Source organism: Chelonoidis abingdonii, chromosome 6 (assembly GCF_003597395.2).
Source record: "Chelonoidis abingdonii isolate Lonesome George chromosome 6, CheloAbing_2.0, whole genome shotgun sequence".
Lineage (NCBI taxonomy): Eukaryota > Metazoa > Chordata > Testudines > Testudinidae > Chelonoidis > Chelonoidis abingdonii.
The window spans coordinates 69,554,033-69,578,142 of record NC_133774.1 but is presented as its reverse complement, the minus strand read 5'-3'; the positions used below and the strand labels follow the sequence as shown (position 1 = coordinate 69,578,142).

The 24,110-nt window shown below is 41.4% G+C and overlaps 1 protein-coding gene across 2 annotated transcripts in view; it reads left to right on the top strand.

Annotated features, from left to right (window-relative positions):
* Positions 1–19,631, top strand: part of FBXL17 (F-box and leucine rich repeat protein 17) — a 522,840-nt gene extending 503,209 nt beyond the window's left edge. For both annotated transcript variants that reach the window (XM_075067139.1, XM_075067141.1), the window contains one exon: positions 17,219–19,631. In XM_075067139.1, coding sequence (XP_074923240.1) covers positions 17,219–17,356 — 138 coding nt within the window. In that variant the 3' untranslated portion in view covers positions 17,357–19,631. The remainder of the gene's footprint in view (positions 1–17,218) is intronic.
* Positions 19,632–24,110: the final 4,479 nt, after the last annotated feature.

The window sequence follows — 24,110 nt, the reverse complement described above, 5'->3', positions numbered from 1 at the left end:
CGCAGGCGCTGACGGACATGAGACTGAGAGCTGCCCTGTCAGTGGGAAGCGGGTGGCTATTTGCAGTCTGGAAGCTTGGCAACTCCAGCAGCTACGATGGGTCGCAAACCAGTTTGGATGGGAAAGTCGACCGTTGGAATAGTGGTGATGCAAGTATGCAGGGCCATTAATCGCATCCTGTTCAGAAGAACCGTGACTCTGGGGAATGGTGCCAGGACATTGTGGATGGCTTTGCCCAAATGGTTTCCCCTAACTGTGGAGGGGCAATAGTGGGACGCATATTCTATCCTGGCACCCCCCCACTGGCATCCGAGTACATTAATCGGAAGGGTATTTCTCAATGTTTTCCAGGCGCTTGTGGTCACCGTGGGCGTTTCACTACATTTACACAGGATGGCCTGGAAAGCGTGCGTGATGCACGCATCTTTCGGAACATCGGCCTGTTCAGGAAGCTGCGGCAGGGACTGTTTTTTCCCAGACCGTAAGATCACAGCTTGGACGTCGAAATGCCCATTGTGATCCTTGGAGACCCCCTTATCCGTTAATGCCTTGGCTCATGAAACCGTATACAGGAAGCTTGACAGGACAAGGACCGGTTCAATACAGGCTGAGTCGGTGCAGAATGGACTGTGGAGTGTGCTTTTGGCCGTTTGAAGGGGAGATGGAGATCTCTTACGGGAAGCTACACGTGTTGGAAAGCAGGCATCCCAGCGTTTATAACCGCGTGCTGTATCCTCCATAATATTTGTGAAGGGAAGGGTGAAACCTTCAGTGACGAATGGGCCTCCGAGGTTCAACGCCTGGAGCTGAATTGCCCGCCAGAGAGCAGGGCTAATAGAGAGGCCCAGCACAGTGCTTCAAGATAAGGGATGCCTTAAAGGAGCACTTTGAGGCTGAAAGCCAACAGTAATTTGGGTGCCTTCCACTGCAGTTAAGAGCATTGCTCACAGCAGTTACTTGGCAGGGTTTCATTGATTTGCAGTTCCTATTTTTTCTTGTAGTAGATGTTACAGTTTCTGTAATAATAAACAGTGAATTAAAAGACAAGAAATCCTTTATTAAAATACAATACATAAAACGAAGGGGGGTACGGTGATTAGCATTACACTCACAGGTTTGAATATGTTCTTCTTGAGGGCTCTGCACTGCCTATGCTGCTGCACTTGGGCACTGCCTGCTCTGCACTTGGGCACTGCCTGCTGCTGCACTTGGGGATTAAAATGCTGCATGGTGATGGGTGTTGAGTGCATTGGGTAACGGTCGTAGTTATCAGGGCTGTGAGGTTAACGTACTGTGTTGGGGCAGTTTGTGGTGATAAGCACCAGGATGTGCTGGAGAAGGGTGTTTTTGAGGAAACATTGGGGCACAATGTGCTGAGTTTTGGGATGGACTGAGGCATCCACGGTAGTGGTCTGCCTGCATGTCTACCATTGTCTGAAACATCTTGACACGGGGCTCGTGGGGGGGGGCATCAGGCTGGGTCCCTTGTCTGGCTTTTTCAGTACCTTTCTGGCCAGGGGGTTAAGGCAGACCAGGTGCTGGGGAAAAAATCACAGAGAAAATTCACCCAGTCCCCCAGGAGCAGAGCAGCCATGGCCACTGATCACAGAAAAGCGTAGGACAGGGCTGGTTAGCACCCACCAGGGACACTCAGCAAGTGCATTGGGGTGGGGGGCAAGAGCCCAGGGCCTTCCCCGAGTCCCAGGAGACTGACCCCTTCCAGCTGCCCCGGCTTTGTTCTCTTTCCCAGGCCAGCAGGGCACCTTGTCTGTTCTCCAGCCGTCTGGCTGATCCTTGCAGTGCAGGGGGCCCGTCAGTTACACCCTTGCGGCTACAGAGTGTCAGCCGTTCTCTGCAGACCGTCGGCCATCACCCCTGCCCTCTAGGGGTCCTGCACCTTATCCTGCATCACCTAGCTATCGAGTCGCACAGAGGGGAAACTGAGGCACACACCATCTTCAGAGACAACGTTGAGAACATTCCCACTTCGTCCTGGGAGTGATGCCTCCCCCAGGGCGGGAATGCAAGACACTGGGTGTTTGCTGGCACTGGGAGCACTGGACTCTGCCCACGGAGCCTCAACCCCCAGCCCTGCTGCAGCCCCCCTGGCAGCTCCGGCTGTGGGTTGCCCAGCTGAGAAAAGAGGGGACTGTCAGCCGCCCAAGCACCGGCGCAAGCCCTAGCGTGGAGGACACCCCCGAACCCAACTGGGATGGAGACACAGGCCTGGTGCGTGCTCCCAGCTCTGGGGTGGAGGGCTGCAGCGCGTCAGCCCCTTAGGGTCACACTGGCTTGTTGTGAGGGAGCCCCCCGGCCTCCTCGGCTGCTGGGAGTGAACCTCAGAGCCACCGGCCCCCTGCAACGAGTCCAGCTGGACGGGGCACCTGGGGGAGACTTGAGTGACCCAGCCAGCGCTCTTAGGACACCCTGGGGTGTGCACGGAGCAGAAAGTTACAGCCTGGCCCCTGGGGTCACTCAGAGCCCAGAGCTCGCTCGGACCCCCACTTGAGCCCCAGTCCGGGAGCTGCGGGCAAGCCCCGCTCTCCCGGCTTCCCGGCCGGAGCTGCAGCAAGCCCCGCTCTCCCGCCGGAGCTCGGCAAGCCCCGCTCTCCCCGCTCTCCCTGCCGGAGCGCGGCAAACCCCGCTCTCCCGGCCGGAGCTCCGACAAGCCCCGCTCTCCCGGCTGGAGCGCGGCAAGCCCCGCTCTCCCGGCCGGAGCTCCGGCAAGCCCCGCTCTCCCCGCTCTCCCGGCCGGAGCTCCGGCAAACCCCGCTCTCCCCGCTCTCCCGCCGAGCTCCGGCAAGCCCGCTCTCCCGCTCTCCCGGCTGGAGCGTGGCAAGCCCCGCTCTCCCCACCGGAGCTCCGGCAAGCCCCGCTCTCCCGGCTGGAGTGCGGCAAACCCCGCTCTCCGGCCGGAGCTCCGGCAGCCCCGCTCTCCCCGCTCTCCCGGCCGGAGCGCGGCAAGCCCCGCTCTCCCCGCTCTCCCGGCCGGAGCGCGCAAGCCCCGCTCTCCCGCTCTCCCGGACGGAGCTCCGGCAAGCCCCGCTCTCCAGCTCTTCCGGCTGGAGCGTGGCAAGCCCCGCTCTCCCGGCCGGAGCTCCGGCAAGCCCCGCTCTCCCCGCTCTCCCGGCTGGAGCGTGGCAAGCCCCGCTCTCCCCGCCGGAGCTCCGGCAAGCCCGCTCTCCCGGCTGGAGGCGGGCAAACCCCGCTCTCCCGGCGGGAGCTCTGGCAAGCCCCGCTCTCCCCGCTCTCCTGGCAGGAGCGCGGCAAGCCCGCTCTCCCCGGCCGGAGCCTGGCCAAACCCCGCTCTCCCGGACGGAGCTCCGGCAAGCCCCGCTCTCCCTCCTCTCCAGGCTCTGAGCCCAGGGCAGTGGAGTGCTAAGCCTGACCAGAGAGGCTGAAAAGGAATGCTGGGATAAGTCCTAATACCCTGGAGGCCAATAAAAACGCTGGTGAGTGTCCACACCTGATGACCAGCGCTGCATCACCAGCGCTGGTCTCCCTACACTGGAAGCAGACCCAGGTGTACAGCCAGCGCTGCAAACAGGGAGTTGCAGCGCTGGCTGAGCTTTTAAGTGTAGACACCTGCTAAGTTGCAGCGCTGTAACCTCCTCACCAGCGCTGCAACTTGCAAGTGTAGACAAGGCCTAAGTCCCACAGAAGTTGGTCCCCTAAATACCTTTAAGTATCTAAGTGTCTAAGTAGCTATGGAAAATGTAATTTAGGCTTCTAAATCATTCCCCGCATCTCTTTTCATTGTTTAACAGGATAAGAGTTCAGACAATAATAGGCTAAAGACAGAAATAAGATGGAGTTCTCCCAGGTGTAGGAGTCCACACAAGGCCAACTTCAGCTCCCCATAGCCCTTCTGTGGGCAGAGTCGCCATGTGAGGGCAGAGGGATCTGCACCTCCTGCATGCCATTAAGAAGAGCTCTGTGCCAGCCGCAGATAGACAAACAGAGAGGGAGCAGGTAGGCCAACAGGTAGATTTTAGGGGCAACATTTATGAGCTTCCAATTATTCAAATGCCCCACATAGGAGGCAGAATTGAGCTATGGTCACAGTTCCGGCCCAGAGGCAGAAATAGTGCTCATGGATGGGCTGCACTGCAGCCTCCTGGCATACCTATGGTATCTAGTGGGGAATTCCATTCCCTCCAGGTCTTTAATAATTGTAGATACCTATCTCCTAGAACTGGAAGGGACCTTGAAAGGTCATCGAGTCCAGCCCCCTGCCTTCACTAGCAGGACCAAGTACTGATTTTTGCCCCAGATCCCTAAGTGTGAACTCACAACCCTGGGTTTAGCAGGCCAATGCTCAAATCACTGAGTTATCCCTGCCCCCGAATGAGATCTGTGGAGTTCCCTACAAGAACACTGCATACAACATGTTTTTGGGTCACCTTGCCCTGGGTCTTCCCAGAAAAAGGCTTTTTTTATTTATATTTGTGTATCTTTTACTTACATCTTTCAACAGGTTACTTTTGTTCTTTCAGCAATAACATATTAAGCAGATGAGCAATTCTATGTAAAAGAATTGGGAAAACCACAATTATGCCAACAAGGACTTGGTCTAAGTGTTACCTCATCTATTCATTCACTATACAAAAATAAACATTATTAAAAATATAGCTATCAAAACTCTTAATCTTACCACTAACAATTCTTCACTGTATATTTTAATATTATAAGTTAGTGCCTATTATTTTGTGCTACCCTTAATCTATTAGAAAAGTGTGTGGGAGGAGGGAAATATGATGATTCTTTAATGTCAGCATTTCTTATCTTCTTTAAACATGGGTTTTTCATTCAAAATCCAGTTTCATTCGTGAATCATTACAAAGAAACTTCATTAGAAATTTTCATGTGAATGCATTTTGAGGGTTTCTCAATTTTAGGTCCTTAATGTTTAGTTGTTTTTAATGCTACCCCAAGAGCTCTATGCTTTTTTGTCATTTCAGTCACATGATCCCAAATATATTTTCTGAGAAATTATAGCAGATAACGGTTTTCAGACACCAACACTCGCTGTTCAGGATTTGACCTGGACATTTTAACCTTTAGTTTGGAGATCTTTATTTGCTATTTCCAGCAGCATGTCAGGGTGAATATAAAGACCCAAGTCTTCAGCTTTCTAGTTTACTTTTTGTAAACATGATTCTTTAAATTTGTATCCCTAAAGTGTACACAGGACTGACACAGGAAGTTCCCTACGAAGTAGTTATTCCAGTTCATTAAAAAAAAAATCCAACATGATTCAAACTGAGGGAAATTTGACAAACTGGGTAGCATTAAATTAACCCATTTATTGCTGGAACTCATGTTTTAATGATTTTATTTAGTTTTCTCCAGTGTCCTTTATAACATTGCAATCAGGCTTTACATTATGGCAATCTGAACCCTTATCTTTCCTAAAAAAACCCTCTTGCACGGTACCTAGGAAATATTGAATGAAAGCTTCATTAATTTTCCTGTCTGACAGTTTGGTTAGTTGGACTATCTGTCATAATAATCTTCAATTAGAGGCTGTGAGTTTCTTAACACAGATTCTCACAACCAGGGCCAGCTCCAGGCCACAGCGCGCCAAGCGCGTGCTTGGGGCAGCACACCGCGGGGGGCACTCTGCTGGTTGCCAGGAAGGCGGCAGGCGGCTCCGGTGGACCTCCCGCAGGCGTGCCTGCGGAGGGTCCGGTGGTCCCGCGGCTCCAGTGGAGCATCTGCAGGCACGCTTGCGGGAGGTCCACCGGAGCCACAGGACTGGCGAGCGGCAGAGCGCCCCCCGCGGCGTGTCGCCGTGCTTGGGGCGGCAAAATTGTAGTGCCGGCCCTGCTCACAACTCTGGATTCTTTGTGCAATATTAGGGTGTTTTTGAAATGGCTATCAGAAACGCTAGTGTTAAAATGCAGCAAACGTTTCTTGAAAACATGCAGAAAATGGCATTGAAAAACCCAGCCCCCAGCTATAGTGACAAAACTCAGCACCTCCAGTCTGACACTGAAGTGAAGTTAAATTGACAGAGTTGGCTGTGAACGAATGCACCAGTTTCTTTCATTAAATTCACCATAGTCTTGGCTTTTCCCAAGCTTTTTGTTTTTAAGAATTTTAAGTTACTTTTCAACAGAAATATTTCTGAGACCGTATAACTTATCTCAGAGGCTTTCTTAGGTCATCTGCAAAATACATTTTCCATCAATACTTAATTGAGATTTTAGGACATATACAGTGCCAATCAATACAACTGACAAAAGACAAACCCTTTTATGAAATTACAAGAGAAAAAAGGATCAAACTGAGCCCTAAAATTAAAAACGTATGTTAAGAGTGTTTTTTAAATATGGTTAGGTGTTGTCACATTTGAACTACAAATCCTTAGTGTGATGAGGCACTACCTATGTTTTTTTTCATGAAGAATGTCATTTGTAAAGAAACACCAACTTATGAACAAAGTTGATGCCTCAGTGTATAAAGAATTTCCTGCTTTTGTATACATTAATAAGCCTGGTCTGTGCAGCTTTTTTCAACCTTTTGGCATGGTCTATTGCTACTTACACAGATTGCTTGAAAATGAACTGAGTGGAAGGGAGATAGGATCTCAGGTGCTGGATGTTTATCCGGGCCAAACCATTATTAGTCAACAATGCAACTACAAGAATATAGGGCCATGGCTTGATTTAATAGAATTAGCACAACCATTGGCCTTACCATTTTAAAAAGCTAATAGAAGCTAAATTGAAATAGATCAAAATGCCTGACAAATTACTTCCACTTTAAATAAAATCATTTTTAGAATGAAATTATGGTTTGATCTTGAGAACTGCAAAATCTGTTTTTCTCCCTTTTTTTAAGAAGTCTGTAGCACTTATTCTCCCCCTAAATCACTGTGATTTGTTCAAATGACTTTGCTGCATATTTAAGAAAATTCTTTGTATTTTTGAAGTAATGTGAAATGAAAGAGCTTCCATTGATATATCTGTTTATGAATAATGAGAGAGACAAGGTGGGTGAGGTAATATGAATAATAGAGATATCAGATGCATAAGACCAGTGAACCCTCTTAGAATGAAATTACAGCAATCCTCCTTCCCTGATAAAGACCCCACTGTCTTTTAAAGTATTCACTTTGCCCTTTGATTTTCAATATGAGCATTTTAAAAGACAGAACAATAAATGATTCTTTTTTTAGCTAACTGGAATAGCTTACGCATTAAGTGCATACTGAAAGTGTCTGCTAACATGCAGGAAGAGAATTTAAGTTAACTGTGTTGATGTATCTTTAGTTTAACTATTTCATTTCCAAAATGTGTGCAAGATGTAGACAGCAAAGTTCAACAATGGGATACATTAAGGACTCCGTCCTTCAAACACTTACACAAGCATACACAAGTCAATAGGCCTATTCATGTTAGTAAGAACCAAGGGCCTGATCCAGTTCTAATTGTAGTCATCAGAAAGATCATTCATGTCAATGTGATCAGGTCTAAAGCCCATTGGTAAGTGTTTTCAGGATCAGGCCACTGTTGAGGGAAAAGTCAATGTGAACTAACCAATATTATGTATGGAACACAAAAAGTGAGGGAATATTTTCTAGAAATATTGTCCGAGTAACTTTTCAATGATGTCTGTTAACTGTGACATTTTTTAAAAGATTTTTCCACTTACTTTAAAATGTCTCCCAGTTTATTAAACATTACAGTAATATGCTCATGGAACAGAGGGGATAGTTTTGATAATCCATAGTTTTCCACAAAGCAAAACAGCCATCACTATCTTATCAGTATGAACATTTCAAGAAGTTGAAAGAAAGTCCATCGTTTATAAATAAATACCATCATTTCACTGGGTAGTCATCACTTAAGAAATATTTTTCTAAATAAGGACAAAACAGCCTGTGGAGTTTGGGGGGTTTATTAATTTGAAATAATTGTGAATAATTTAAAATATTTATAATTGAAATATTTATAATATTTTTGAGATTTTTACTCTCAAGTGCTGTACAATCTGTGTCTGGAAGCAATTAGTTACTTTGTTTGAAACATACCAAAACAACCAACCAAAAACACTAAGGCTTCTCTTACAAAAGAACAAAAGTAAAAGGCTCTTAATGATCCTGGAGACTTGAGAATGAAATATCTTTGGAATTTATGGGAATATAATACTTGATATTGCGGGAGATGTAGGAGATAATGGTTAGCACAGCCAGCTTTGGGATGTGGGCTTTTCAAGAACTATGTGTGCTACAGAACCTGAAATTGATTATTTTGTTAATTTGCAATAACCTTTGTCCTCTCCAAGAGACCACAGTGATTGTTTGAGGCAATAGCATTCAAATGCATGAGCAACTTCTCAACAAAGCCTTCGTCCCTGCAGGGATGTGCATCTCTGTGTGAGCTGAAAGAAACAGAAAAAGGGGACACATATTCCAAAAGTAGATTTGCCACAACTTCTCAATAGGCGTTTCATGATGTCAGTTCTTTTCTGAAACCTCAAAATGTGCTTGAGCTAATTATGGAATTTTTGTATTTTGTTTGTTTCATGTTAGAGCACAAAAATATCAGACATGTTTATACTTATACATAGTTTCTACCCCTCCTCCTTTTCCTATCCCACACATAACTGGGAAATAAATTGCTATGGTCTTTGCAGTACAAAATTAAGTGGTTTGAATGTCATGATAATCATGTTATATCAATATTTTGAAGGAGACAGGACTTGTCAATTGCATTAATCATCAATCCACAAACATAATGATTTTGTAAAAGAACTACATCAGTTAAGCCAAAATGTGTTCTTTGTCTAAACCATAAGGGAATTTATTCAGACTGTAGAATGTTGTACTTATATAATTAGTGCTGTTATTTTATTATTAAAGTAGTCCTAAGCAAAGATTCTGCTTTTGGGCATTAGGGCAGTCTTTTAAACTCTGTGGAACATATCTGCCTTAACTGATCAAATGCATAGCACTTCACACAAAATGATTCCAGAAATCTTTCATTTTGTCGTGGCTATAGGCAACAGTTATAATTGAGCCACTTGAGAATGTTATTCATTCGACTATTAGCTGGGGGAGGGGAAATCAAACATTTGTTATTAAATATACTTTTAAAAAACGTTGAATTGAGGAAACATTAAACTAAAGCTGGAGAAAGGAGAAAAAGAGTGAATAAACTTGACCACTCTATAACTCTATTCCCTCTAAAATTTGGATTCCATCTTTCAAACATGGGAGAGGTTGTGGGTTTGTGAAATATGTCTAACAAAAGCTAGTTCATGACTCAATAACCAAAGTTATTTCTGTACTGTGGACTCATGGCATATTTCACCCCACGAAATAAAGACAAACTTCCCTCTACACTCACAACATGGAAAAATGGGCTTCCATATTATACCATCGAGCATGCAGAGAGAAAGCTGCATGTACCATTTCCATATACCCTGACTGTCCAATAAAAAAACAACAATGCTGGAGTGACCAAAACTTTAAATAGGACCCTTTTGAACCCAATCTATTTGCAATGCATGGAGTAGCGATCTCTAAAATGAGCCCATTTTCTTTTTTCATCATATGACTATTATGTAGCTGTGCAGAAATAGGGCAATTGTGCCCTTTTAACCCTGGCCATTGACTCATCTTTGCTCAATTCATGATCTTTCATCAGTTGATGCTACGCTTACCTGTTAAAATATCTCTAAAATTACTTGCAAAAAAGAAATATTTAAAAATTGATCCACTGGATAGGTATAGAAGAAATACTTCTTATGCTCCTGAGCAGTAGGTATTAAATAAAACTAAGAGCTTTATAAAATTTAGACGAGTAAATATTACTTTTGAATAATAGGTATTCAGTAGAGTTAGGCGACTGACAATATGTTTAACCTGCTGGTGCCCTGACACTGGAGCCATGCTCTGCTGCCTAGGGAGGTGAAACCTGGAAGGGAAGAGCTCCTAACATCAGCACTCCCCATAGTCAGCTGGCTGTGTTCCTATGCAAGAGCTACATGGCCTCACACAGAAGCTTGCTTGAATCTTGCTTGCATGAGTTGCTGCTCTAACACCTAATCCCCCTATGACAGTTGTGGTAGTTAATGAGCATAAACATGTTCCCCTAAGAAACTCCACTTTTTTATCTCTGAACTAAAATGGTATTGTAAGTATCTTATCATTTGAGGAGTTTTTTAAGATTTGAGTTAACAGAAGTGTTCTCTCTCACAGTGATTTGTGCGACTTAAATACTATTTGTATTAAGCTGTATCCTTGTTTTTTTAATGATGGTGATTTGTAATAAATTTTGTTGAATGAATGCTGATATGGATTACAAATATGGTAAGAATTTATTCTTATTGATAATCAGCAATTATTTCTTATATAACTCTATTCCTGATTTGGGTTTAGTTCCAGTCTAATAGAAGGGTATTGTGTGAGATATCTTGGGGGGAAGGAAAGGGGGAGGGGCAGGAAAGGGAGATGTGCATCACAGACCATCCCAGGGCTTGTCCCTGCACAGTACTACACTTTTTACACTTAAGAGGTGAGATTCTGTGCTACAACCTTTCAGCCCTGACCTACACTACAAACTTATGCTGGTAAAATTATGTCGCTGAGAGGTGTGGAAAGTCCACTCCCCTGAGCGACACAGTTATGCGGACCCAACTCCCAGTGTAGACAGCGCTATGTTGACAGGAGAGCTTCTCCCATCAACATAGCTACCACTCTTGGGAAGTGCTCCCATCAGCGTAGGTAGCGTCTTCACTGAGTGCTACAGTGACTGCTCCACTGGTGAAGGTCCGCTGCTGCAGCACTGAAGTGTAGATAAGCCCCTGAAAGGGAGAAGACTTTCCACACCCCTGAGCAACGTAGTTAAACCAATATAAATTGGTAGTGTAGACCAAGCCCGGAGCTGTGACTTTAAGCCACCTTTGCACCCTCTCATTCCTGGGCTACTCTGGTGGTTGGTGAGGTCCCTGGTGTAACTTAGGCCTGGTCTGCACTAGGGGGTGATCGATCTAAGTTACACAACTTCAGCTATGTGAATAACGTAGCTGAAGTCAATGTACTTAGATCTACTTACTGCAGTGTCTTCACCACAGTGAATCAACTGCTGCTGCTCCCCCGTTGACTCTGCCTGCACCTCTCGCCGAGCTGGAGTACAGGAGTCGACAGGAGAGCTCTCGGGGATAGATTTATCGTGTCTAGACTAGACGCGATACATTGATCCCTGCTGGATCCATCGCTGCCCACCCATCCGGCCAGTAGTGAAGACATACCCTTAGAGAGCTCTTGGACCTGTCTAAGTTTCAGTCGTCATCCAAGGCTGCCCTATGGACCACAGCATGGACCAGAATCTCCTCAGGATTGTGTGCTGCAGCCCTGCCCCTGACATACTCCTTATGGTCTGCCAGGGGCTTTCCGTACACAAGCAGCATCCCAAGTTTGGGAAACACTCTACTAGAGGAATCCTCTTGCATTCTTGAACTGGAGCTTATAGGACCCTTTACACCACTTTTGCCCTTTTTCTCAGCATAAAGGGTCCAGAGCAAAGGCAGGTTATCGTCCCTGGAGACTTAGTTTAATTTTATAATGATGCCTAAATTATACTGAAACATAGTACTTCTGTAGATACAGAGATTTCAGCAATTACAGCTTTGACACCAGAAAGGTACAGATGGTCTGTCATTACCTCTGTCACTGTCCGCTCTTGGCAAATGTTGCTATCCACTTCACTGAAAAACTTTTAGATTCAGCTGATTGTATTTCAGCTGCACCCCTTAATTTCACTGAAGAAGATTTTTGAGGCTAATGGGAGGGGGCTTAAATCAAAAATTGATTCTCTTGGATCAAAATATGATGTATTTGACTAACTTTATCTTGAGGGCATAATAGAAGCAGTGGAGGAAAAAACCTAGAAACACTTTCCTGATATAGAAGTTAAAGAATATAATAGTAAAACTCTCTCTGGAGTCCAATATAGAACACTGCCTGAAGCATTTTTTTGAAAAACTGAGACTTTTGAGAATTACTGAAAATCTAACAATGTCGGCAGGGGCAGCTCCAGGTGTTCGGGGAGACTTTGGCACACCAGTAAAGTGCTTGAAACCACTATGGCTTATTGTTAAAGGCGGCCTAGTCAGCAAGCTGTAAATTGGCCATTCAGCAATCTCAGTTTGGTCAAGGCAGGAGGGGAGGGGGTTTTGGCTGCGACAGAAGGGGCAGCTTGACCCCGCATTCTTCCTGATAAGAATTGTATTGAACTTGCTGATACATTTTAGAAGAGCAGGATGTGCCCCAGGAATGTCTCTTGGGGTCTCAAGGCTGCAGGCTCTGGAAAAACCCACACCTGGCTAATCAATAATCAGAAGGCACTTCCTGCTTGATCATTGAAATGCTTGCTTAACAAGGTTTCGTTAAGGGACATGTCATTCTATTACTAATGTATAAATAAGGAGAAAAATCTTGAGATGGTGGGAATCATTTGGGGACTCCTCAGGACTTGTCTCTCTCTCTCTGGATGTATCTTGCGTTCCCCAGCTGCAAACGGGCTGCTGCTGTGTCACTCGAAAGCCACACTCAGCTTTGGTAATTATCAAGGGTTGGAGGTGTTTTACTAATCTTGTTGCAGACATGTGTAAGTGTTTGAGACTAGTAAATTTTAGTTTTAAGTGAAAACATTCTTGTGTTGTCCTATTTGTGCCAGCAATCTATCGGTCAGATGGCCGTCTCCCTCCTGATTTATTTCCTGACACCTCCTCTCATAGAGTAAAAGTTACCAAGAACTTTGGGTTGAAGGAACCCCAGGTAACACAAGCACCAGTGCAGCAAGCGCGTGCCTGGGGCGGCAAGCTGCGGAGGGCAGCCTGCCGGTCGCTGTGAAGGCAGGAGTCAGGCAGCCTGCAGCAGCATGCCTGCGGGAGGTCCGCTGGTCCCGCGGCTTCGGCGGCAATTCGGCAGCGGGTACTCCAAAGGTGCAGGACTGGCACATCACCTGCAGAAACGCTGCCGAATCCACGTGACCAGCTGAGGGCCTCCTGACTGCCGTGCTTGGGACGGCAAAAAACATAGAGCTGCCCCTGAATGTCAGGGGCTTTTGGATTTTCCTTGACACCTGAGTGGGGAGGGCCTGCCTGAATTTACTGTTCATTTCTTAAATTTGTTGTTGCTTTTTAACCCTCATGTTCAGCTGTTAATGGCATCAATTCACTTATCTTGCTTTTAGGGGCAAGGACTATTTTCCTTATGTGCAGATAGCACCTATCACATTGTATTGAAATACAAATAAATGATAATGTATTCGATAATATAATTGATTTATCTTCAGCTAATAGCCTTTCTTTTGACATTTTCAATAGGGGAGATTAATGAAAGTTGGTTGGAGAAAAAAATATAACATTTAACATGAAGATGTAAACATTCATGTTTTTCCCTTGGTGTCCAACGTCATACAGACTTCTTTAAGTGCTGGATTTATTTTTGGAGGTTTCTGTTTTATTGCCAGGCAAATTACATCTTATCAAAGATACAGAAGCTTAATTTTTTATGATTTTAATGATGAAAATGCTTTTTGGTATCTGAATTTAACATTAGAGGACCTGATGACAAGGACCAAATGATTGACATCTGTTTGATTTAAAGCTATTACCTCCTTGTGTGGAATGTACTATATATTCCTTTGAGTAGGATATTGAACCTTTACAACTGCTAATGATTTAGTATCTGATTTGGTCTGAGTTTTTCTGGTGGTAAATAGCAAGATTTCCATTTGGTTTCAGAGGGAATAGACTGTGGCCTTATTTTTCAAATACGTTTTTTTCTCATCCTAGGACTTGCATAAGTTTTTATAACACCTGAAAGTTTTTTAATCATTTTTTTTACTGTGATGTAAACTGGATTGATTTATCTTGTCTAATATAATTTTGTCATGTTTATGATTACTTTTATTAAAATGAATTTGAAAAGGGTTTAACAACTAAATATTTAACTAAGTCAAACAATTTCATCATGTATTATGAAACCTTGGGAAAAATTCTCCTCTGGCATGAGAGTAAGCTTGCCAGTTTTCAAGCTCAAAGTGCTTTCTGTCCAGACTTTTAAAGGTTCCAAATATGAACATAAGAGAAACCCTAACTGCAGACTTACTGGTAGCAACTAAGATTTATACTTCGAGTTTGAATAATAAAATTAAGGTTTTCAAATGGCCTTAAAACAAATGTCTATAAATCCTTGTGACTGCCCTGGAAAGTAGTTGTATCTGTAAGTTTTTGTCCACATTCAGACTTTGATTGAGAGGCAAGTGATTTACTACTTGCTCTTCTTCCATGGTGTTTTTGCCAGTCCCCTACGTGCTCAGGTTTATCTTGTAGGCCAACTACATGCAATGACCTTTTATGCTTCAGCTTGCCCCCTGGCTTTACTGTCTTACCTTCAAGAACTATCTGTTCCTGCAGACGGTAGATTTGTATAACCTTCAATTTCACTCGCTCCCAAGTGGTCCTATTTGGGTGTCCTCTCAATACTTGCTGGACCACAGTCTGCCCATTTGGTAACCACAATTGCTAACAAACGTGTGTGTTTTTTTCCCCCACTTATAAGATATTCCTATATTGTGGCACATAAAAGTGTAGCAAGTATAATTACCTATAAAGACACATATAGCATTAATGACAAGTATTAAGTGTTTTTTATAGATTTATAGATTTTTAAGGCCAGAAGGGGTAATTAGATCATCTACTCTGACCTGTGTATCATAAACCATTATATTTCACCCAGTTACTTCTGTATTGAGCCCAGTAATTTGTGTTTAACAAAGCATGACTTCCAGAAAAGCATGCAATCTCAATAGGAAGACCTGAAAAGATGAATAATCCACCACTTTCCCACTGTTAAAAATGTGTGCCTTGTGTCTAGTTTGAATTTGTCTGTTCCCTATAGCATGAAAATCTGTTTGCACTATTATACATATTGCCCCACTAAACCCTAACCAAGACATCTAGTAAGAAACCCCAACTTGTTTGAGAGTGAGCACAATAACATCCACACATTACTGTTTAAAGTAAGTTTAATGGATGAGTGTAAACACTGCTTCCTGGGTTCCCAGCGAGGAAGGTCAAAATGGCTGACTTTTCTTTCTGAGCTTCTTCATTCTTGCTACATTAACTGTAATGTAAAAGTCATGTAATTTGAGGTTTTCATCTAGTGATTCAGGTTTAGTATTCCAGAGAGGAGGTGAGAGATTATAACATGATGGGTTCTGTACTCTATCTTGGCTCGCTGCAGAAAGCCTGAAAGGTATTGGCTGAAAGAAAACTGTTTGTTGACTGTTCTGAATAGGACAAAATGGTTATGGAGTTATGGAGAGTATTTCCAAGAAGCATTTCTGTTGAATGTTGCTGTTAGTTTAAAAGTTTGTATTCACCAGTGAGTGTCAAATATTCTGAAGGCCTTACGCTACCTCTAATTTCCTTTGGATTTATTAAAAGATGCTTCTTGTTTTTCAGCACCCACAGTTGTTACTTTAACATAGGTTTACCAAAAGAGTACAGAGCTTGCATTTTCTCTGTTTACCTGCAGGAGAAGTTAAACCAGTTTTCTATCCAAGTCAGCCTCAGATAGATGAAGCTTCCAGTGAAGATTGAGTGTTTCTATTATCAAAGCATAAGAACTGGAGGTTAAACTCTTCATTTATCCCTGACAGAGAGTACAATCACTGTTCAATCTCTGCAATCCCTGTTATAGTTCTTGGTTTTTTTGAGGGTGGGGGTACTTTATTAGATGTTGTAGTCATTATGCTTTAAATATTCCAGGAAGGATCTCATTGACAATAGCAAACATTATTTTTCATTTTTTGCCCTGAATCTTGGACACTAGAAAAGAAAAGTGGAGGATTGTATTACCGGTACATCCTGTCAGTATAGGCTGCTCAGTGTTTAAATAAAATATTGATGCATTTAAAAATGCCTAAGTGTTCAATAAAGATTTCAAAGAAAGCTACCTAAAAGTTGTGATTCTTAGGTTAATCTTTTATTTATCTAAAGGATGAAGGAAGCTGTCTGCTTCTGTGATATGAACTGCAATCAGCTTAAAAATAATTGACAAATTAATCCCCTCACAGCTTTGCAATTGTAAAGGTGTTAGGTTTAATTAGGCCTGTCTGATTGCCTTGTCTAATCAAGAATAAAGGTGGTATCTTTGATGGTTAAGGTCTAGCAGGGACATCCCTGACCTGCCAGTCTTATATGTTTTAATTATTGATTCCTACCATTTCAGCGTGTCTTACCAAGGTCCTGAGTTCTGTGTTAGCTTTACACTTAAAGGCTAAAAACAAAAGTTGCCACCAAAGGTATATGTAGAGCTGTGTGGGCTTTTAAATATTTTTGAGAACTCTTTAACCTTTGGAAGTGCTGACCCATATTACTGTATGATGTTCACATCCAATAAAATTTGTTCTTATTGTTTTCTCTTTATGTAATCATATGCTTTTATGTTCTTCATTAACAGATTTCCATGCTCTTATTCACATTGATTAGTACCATTTCAAAGGTGCTAGTCGGGAAGTTATCACTTTTTGTAAGTAAGAGTATCAGAATCATGCCCAAAGTTGTTTTTATTTCACTTATCTTCAGTATTCTTACAGCCAATTTCTCATTTTTCTATCACCGGGAAAATCTTACACTTAAACTTCTGTCTAGCTGGCTGAGTTTGAATGGATGCTTGTCTGTGAAAAGACTTCTAATGAAGGTGTTTGTCACTCTGGCCAGTGCAGTCAAGAACAAGATACTCTAGTCTTTGAATGTTTACAGTTTTGGCTTCCCCGAGTGTCCAGGGTAGTGGCACATGGAATCTTAAAGGGGTTTAATCTGTTTGGTAAATATTTATCCAATGGTTTAAAAACAATGCTTATTTTAAAATAAAGAGTGTGTTTGACTTTCCTTATCATTTTCCACCACAAACAATGGTATTAACTTATGACTAGCATTTTTTGTCATGATAGAGCTGTGATTTTTCTCATTTTTTGTCATAAAAAATAGCCACACTTAGTTACATTCAAATAACCCAAATTATAAGACAAGGGTCCAATTCTGCAAGTCCTTCCAGCATAAAGAAGGCTTGCAGGATAAGTCATGCTGCTTCATATCCAGAAATCCAAAGACTGATATGTTTTGTTGTCCATATTAGATTGCATGTTGTATTTACTTGGTGTGATTTATAGAACCTTTTCTTTGGTTGTAGGTGAGTGAAGCAACGGTAGAACAGCTCGTGCAGCAATATCCACATATAACCTTCAGTACTGTACTGCAAGATTGCAAGAGGACCTTGGAACGGGCTTATCAAATGGGCTGGACACCCAGTATGTCTTCTGCTTCATAACGACCTATGTGATATTACAGTTTGGCTAAAGCATTCAGCAGGTATAATGGGGACTGCAGATTTTGGTTGTACAATGTTGCAGGAATATTTTAAACCTTTTCATGTTTTTAAATCTCATTTTGCTTTCTGTGAAATATATGTTCAAGAGTCCATTGTTCTAAAAGAGGTTTTTATTTTATTTTTAAGTTTTAAAATTAATGTTTTTTAAAGCAAAGAACATTTTATGTCTGATGGCCCCTCCTGGAAATTTTGGAACAGAAACTGGACTCTCTAATTGTAGTTCTGACTGTTAATTGTCATCCTAAAAATCTGCAAATCCCTAAAGACATTGAAGAGGGCTCACAACCTTTCATGATGCAATATAATTGTGAGTTTACACATGTTACAGTAAAATGGAGTTGACTATACACTGACTTTGATGTACTGTATAACTATGTACGAATGTTGAAAACAAATCTTAAGAAATGCATTGTATCCTTTTTGTACACATAAACACAATGTAAAAGTCTTTGGCAGATTTCCTGAAGTGGATTCCTACTAATTCTGTGGATGGCTTGAGTTATATTAGATATTGAGCCTATTTTCTTTTCCCTTTGCCTCAGTCATGTGTGTTTCCTTTGGTTTGTAAGTGATAACTCAGTGCTAGTACCGGTGTAATTGATCAGTATAGGCCTCTGCTGAAACTGAGAGCTAATCTTAATCCATATTATTACCTAGACTGATGACACCCATGTGTTTTAGGATGCACAGTAATATAAGAATCCACACATAATTGTGATTTTCTTCTAAACATTTTGCTAATTACAAAAATCATTATTTTGAAATTCATTTTTGAATGGAAATCTTAATAAATGATGGTAACTATTGAATGGTTATTCAAGTAGATAATCTTACTTGTTTTATGTTGTAGAACAGCAGAAGTGATTTTTCCTTAAATAGTCATGTAGAAGATGTTGTATAGATTTCTCAATTTTTGCACCTTGCCATTTTTGTAAGAAGTGAGCTAACAGCGCTTTAATTTACCACAGATAACCAAATGCTGCATACAAGACACCTGCTATGGGAAATCAGTTATAAGGCCATGTTTATATAGCTTAAAATAATTGTGTTGTTTTTTTTAATTAAACTTTCTGAATGAACCTGTTTCCTTTCACAATGCTGTCATGTTACCGAATTCTGAAATTTCAAGTAAAAAGGAAAGTTTAATAAATAAAAGCCACAATGCTGATTTTCCCCAATGTGGTGTGTGGTTGCTAATGTGGATCCCACTCCTGCAAAGCAAGAGCACGGGCATAGCTGACCTCAGTGGGACTGCATGTGGGCGGAAGGGTCCAACCACGTGCATCACTTTGCAAGATTCTTACTCTAGAAGAGAATAATTGCTCTGGATGCTCTTCTGGCATCCTCTAAATCGTATATTTTAAGCATTGTACTCTATGCTTTTCATATTTGTTCCCCAGCTACTGAAGACTACTTTGGTTGGCAATTGTGTATCTCTTTTTTAATCCAAAACTGATTTATAAGATAATATATGCAGAAAATAGCTGAAGTGAATACATAAAAAGTTTAATTTTCTATGTGTGTCGCAAGAGTTAAACTTGACAAGTGTTGATAAGCAGACATTGAAAATACAGATGTTGCAGCTTTGGTTTGAAGTTGCATTAACCTTTAGAATGTTGCAATTTGGTTAAAGGATGATTTTTTAAGGTGTATAACTCTGCGTATTTGCTTTTTAAAGGTTATACTCTTTTAATCCAAAATATCAAATGCTCAAGTTTCAGCTGATGAGTTGCCATTATTGTCAAAGTATTTTGCTAATCCAGATGAACTGATGCAGCATAACCTGGAGAACAGTTTTAGTATGTCCGTGCAGTTCTGCCAAAACTGTATTCCAGTCCCACAACATTAATTCTTGACAACTACAGAAAGCATCAACTCAAAGTCCAGTGACAGTTGTTAAATGTTTTCTTATTAGACACTTCAAAATGAAGCTGAAAACATCTGTCTGGAAAAAATATAAAGTAGAGTTTTGCTTGGAATGTCATAAATACATGTGAACAAATATTATGCTAGGCTTTTTATCTACTTCAAAATGGCAACATATTTTCAGAATAAAGACAGTGAATAATATTGCAGATATAGTGGAGAACTCTAGTCATTTCTCTTTAATGTCTTTTTATGAGTGCAACAAGACAATTCACACAATTTGTAAGTTTCTATTTTTCCGTGAACGTTTTGACCTTGAGATGGGTTGCAATAAAAGAGAGAAGCAAAACACTGTGTCTTCGCTTTGGTTATATAGATTACCAACTCTGTTTAAGTTTTTGTAAATACTTTTAGCCTATTACAGCACCTCTTTTTTTTGATCTTCTGTTAGGTCAACTCCCTACCAATGCAGGATTTTTCCCCTGTTGTACATTTGTTAATGCATTTTCCGGTCTAGTTTTCAGTGTCCCAAGCAATGAGTCTTTCAGTCTTGGAAGATTATTCCGTCATCTACTTAATCGTACTATCAAACTATATAGGTTATATTTTATCTGTCTTTATTCCATTAACCATTATACCCACATGTAGCTGCTTAAATAATTCCTCTTCATCCTTGGTATTTACAACTTTCAGATGTTTGCAGACTGTTATCCTATTATCATGTCCCAATACTCATTATGTATCCAGACTATACTCATTTAGCTCTTTTAATTCTCCCTCAATAAATCAGAAGTACCTGGATACTATAATGATAGGTACATGATAGATTAGAAAGACACATGACCTCATGTTTTCCTATTCCTATTCTTTTCTAAACACCCTCTAGAAAAAAGCTGTCACTGCTTCTTTACCCCTCCCACTATTCTTTCCCGTTTTCAAAATGGAAAACAGCTTGCAGTGGAATCCAGACAAGTTCCAAGATGGATTGTCTTGGTTTCTTCAATCCCATTCTATATCCTCCCTTATTTTATCTCTTCAAGAGAGTCTAGTAACTTATTGGCACCTGTCATTGTTAAGACACTTTATCCTCTCCCTCTCAGAACTCTTTCAAAATCCTCATTTACTGCTCACAATTTATGTAGTCCAAGACCTTTAACCTGCCTTAACTCCAATATCAACAATGACTCATAGCCCCAAGCTATTCAGCCACAAACATATACATCCAGTGTATTTATCTCTATTATGAAAGCAACTAGACTTCTATCAAGGATCAGGGCCCTACTGTGATTGACTCTGAAAGTACATAATACAAATATAGACCCTGCCCCTGAAGAATTTACAGTCAATAAAGAGTTTTCAAACAGAGAGCACTAGGCACACACAGAATCCTAGGGGACCAGACTTTATTTTCAATCACTCACCACTCTAATTCCAGGTTTTAATTCTTCTGTAATCTCCTTTGAATCACTCTCTTTGCAGTGGTTGTAGAAGCATTTTTTTTCTCAACACCATCACTCCCAAAATAAAAGAAAAAAGGAAACGAAAAAAAAGTGTGTGTGAGAAAGAGAGAGACTGTGCATGTGTGCATGCACCTTTCTGCCTTTACCACTTAAAGAAGTTCTGTGAACTTCCTGGGTTCAAAGCTAATGTGAATTCCCTAAAAAAAGGTAAACATGTTCTTTCAACATTCACAGAACCTTCACCCACAGGCATTCCATCCCCTCCACCATATAGAATCTTTCTCTGCCTAGTCTATGAAACTGCCATTCATGGCAGCAGAACTGAAAGAGAACACATCCTGCTCCTGAAATCTCAGTATGGAGATAGATGCTTTGTTGATTGACTCATAGATGTATTAAAGATATATAAAGATGACCTACCTGATTTTTCTTTTTAAATGGTTATATAGAGTGGAATCCCTGAAAAATGGGAAAATTTACTTTGTGAGAACATAGGGTTTATAGAGAGGGAGCTGAATAGGTTCCTAGGTGGACTGGCTGATGTTCACCTAGATTCTCAAAGGTTCTGGCCCATGTTGCTGATTTAAAAAAATATGACTCAGTATCCTCTTTATACATTTTCTTAAAGTTATTGAAAATAAAATCAAGACAAAATCATTACTAAACTACATAAATGCTGCCAAAATGAGCAATACAGTCATCAAATCAAAATCATTTTAAGTTCAAGTGAACAAGTAAATAAGCATATTGGATTGCAATTAAAACCAATTTAGTCAAACAATCAGATTAATGCAGCAGATAATCAATCCTTACAAATTCTAGAAAGGAATCCAAGGAGATGGCTGTCAGTTTGGTTATAGACCACAAGTAAAGAACGTTGCCAATGGTGTGCAATCAAAGCTTAGCTAGTTGTATATTTTAATATTGCAACCAAATCATTGTTTGTCTTAAATCACAAACTCAAAGCTGATTAAACATTCCTCCTTGGATTTTACTATCGCATACATAGGTGCCGGAACTAGGGATGTTGGGGATGCTGCCGCAGCCCCTAGCTTAAAGTGGATTCCATTATATACACGGCTGACAATTTAGTTCAATGGCTCTCAGCACCCCCACTATACAAATTGTTCCAGCGCCCTTGATTACGTGTGCTGGCTGACCTTATCTTCTCCCCAAACACTGATACAGACATTACTAAGATTCTTTGATCAACAGAAGCTTCACTTTACAATTTACCACTGATAGTTTTAAAGGCTTCTTAGCATACTTCTACAAAACAGGGACACTTTTAGTGAAGATTTTATGAGGGAATGTCTTGCTGGTGCCTTCCATATGAGGGCTTTACAGGTGCTCGTACACACATGCATGCACACAACCACATTTTCACACTCTAAAATGATTAACATCTGGGATGTCTCTCAGCTAATAAAAACAAAGGTCAAAACTAGAAAAAGGAAGCACAAGATAGTCACGATAACAGGGTTAAACTCTGCAGCGCTGCTTTAGATTCACATGGGGTATGGGGAGGAGTAGCAGTCAAGGAACCAGACGATGACATTGCAGACATAGTACTTCATGCAGGCTTTTCCAGGTGTAAGGAGACTGGTCAAAACTGGCATGGTCTGTCATTGATGATTTGCCTGCCTAAGTGATTGAACTCGGGGTTCCCTTAGATGGCTTGTTGATTAGAAAGGCACACAGGCCTTCTTCCTTTACCTCAATCTTTATATTGACAGCTCTAGCTTACTCCACTTTCAGAACCTCCCTCCAAGGCTTTTGGGCAAATCAGGTCTGATGTACGCTTTGGTTGTTGACAACATGGTGATCCAATCAAACTGGAGTGGAGGAGGTATTAGGATACTATCGATTTGGAAGAGTCACACTTAAGCCATCAGTTCTTCTAAAAATATTCTTGTTGCATACCATGTGCACTGTGAGTCCATAACACCCAAAAATATCAAAAATAAAAGAGGCACAAGATTACTTTTGAGGAAGATGGCAGCATCTCAGCCAAATGACAACACTCTTGAACTGATATCTGTCACCAACAAAAGGAAAAGGGGGCTCAGCTTCCTATAAATTAACTGGTTGCAAAAGATTCTAACAGGAAAAAACAAAACAGCAACCAATGATAATCATGCATTCATCAGCAATTATTAAAAATAACTTTAGACCTCCAATAATAGGTCATAGATTGTCTTGCAAACAAGATCGTTGGGAACATTCTCTCTTTCAAATGGGGTGCGAGGTTATACCACTGGATAAAAAGGGCTATCTGCAGGGAGGATTGCATTTTTTTCTTCTTTTCTCTTTTGCTTTATGTAGGTTCATTCCCAGTTAGTTTAACCTGAATTCAACTAGATTATCAAGAGGAAAAGTTTTATTCCCTAGACTTCATGGGAGAGAGGAATTGCCTAAAAATGAGCTTATGTTGGCCCAAAATTCAGCCCAGGTTCTGACATATACAGAAACTGAGGCTCACTTTCAGGTCTGTAACAAAACTTGGATCGGTTGAGGTGCGCTTCTTTTTGAGTTTTGTTCAAAATGTTTTGAACAGCTCTGTATGTGAAACTATGTGGTTCTTCTGTTGGGCTTTAACTGTAAAAGCCTGACAAAATTAAGCTAAGGACTTACTGGTAAATATTTGTTTAAGCCCCCAAATCCCTGTAATCTCTCCTGCCATGATTGTGCTCCAGGTACTATATTATCTTTTCTCTGCTTCTAGTCAGTGTCACACTGAGAAGTAGCATGGGGCTGATGACAGGGTGTGTGCAGAGCAAAATATTGAGCTTTACAGACAGGCATTTATTGATCAGTAAATTACACACACAATTTATTTTCCTATTTTGTGACAAAAAATGCAGAAAATATTTAATGCTGAACTAGTCCAGGGCAGAAGAAAACTAGTCTCATTTGGTATCTTTTAGAATTACGCTTGAGTTGAGGAAAATGATTTGTTTTGCTATATGATGGTTTCGAACTAGGAACATCATGTATTTCACTTTTTATGGGTTAAACCCTAGAAAAGAGAAAACACTGGGTGCATAAGGTAATGACAACACTTTTCAGAATTCCATTTCTGAGGTTGTTTATTCCACAGCTGGTTAAGCCTGGGCCAGACTAATTGTTTCCTGTCTAATGTCTTCAATTAAAATACAGACATCAGTAATCTCAAGGTAAGAAACATAAACATTTGCTACACATTCACACTTCAAACAAAAGCCTTAAGTAAGAGGATTCATTGCTATTACCTTGCTCTTTTCTTGCCTTCAATATTTCAGGAATTTAAACACACAAAGTCCTGTTCTCTGCCACTGCCCCAGCTGTTCTTGATCAGTTGCCCCAGCTCTATTGTTCATTAGTGCAGA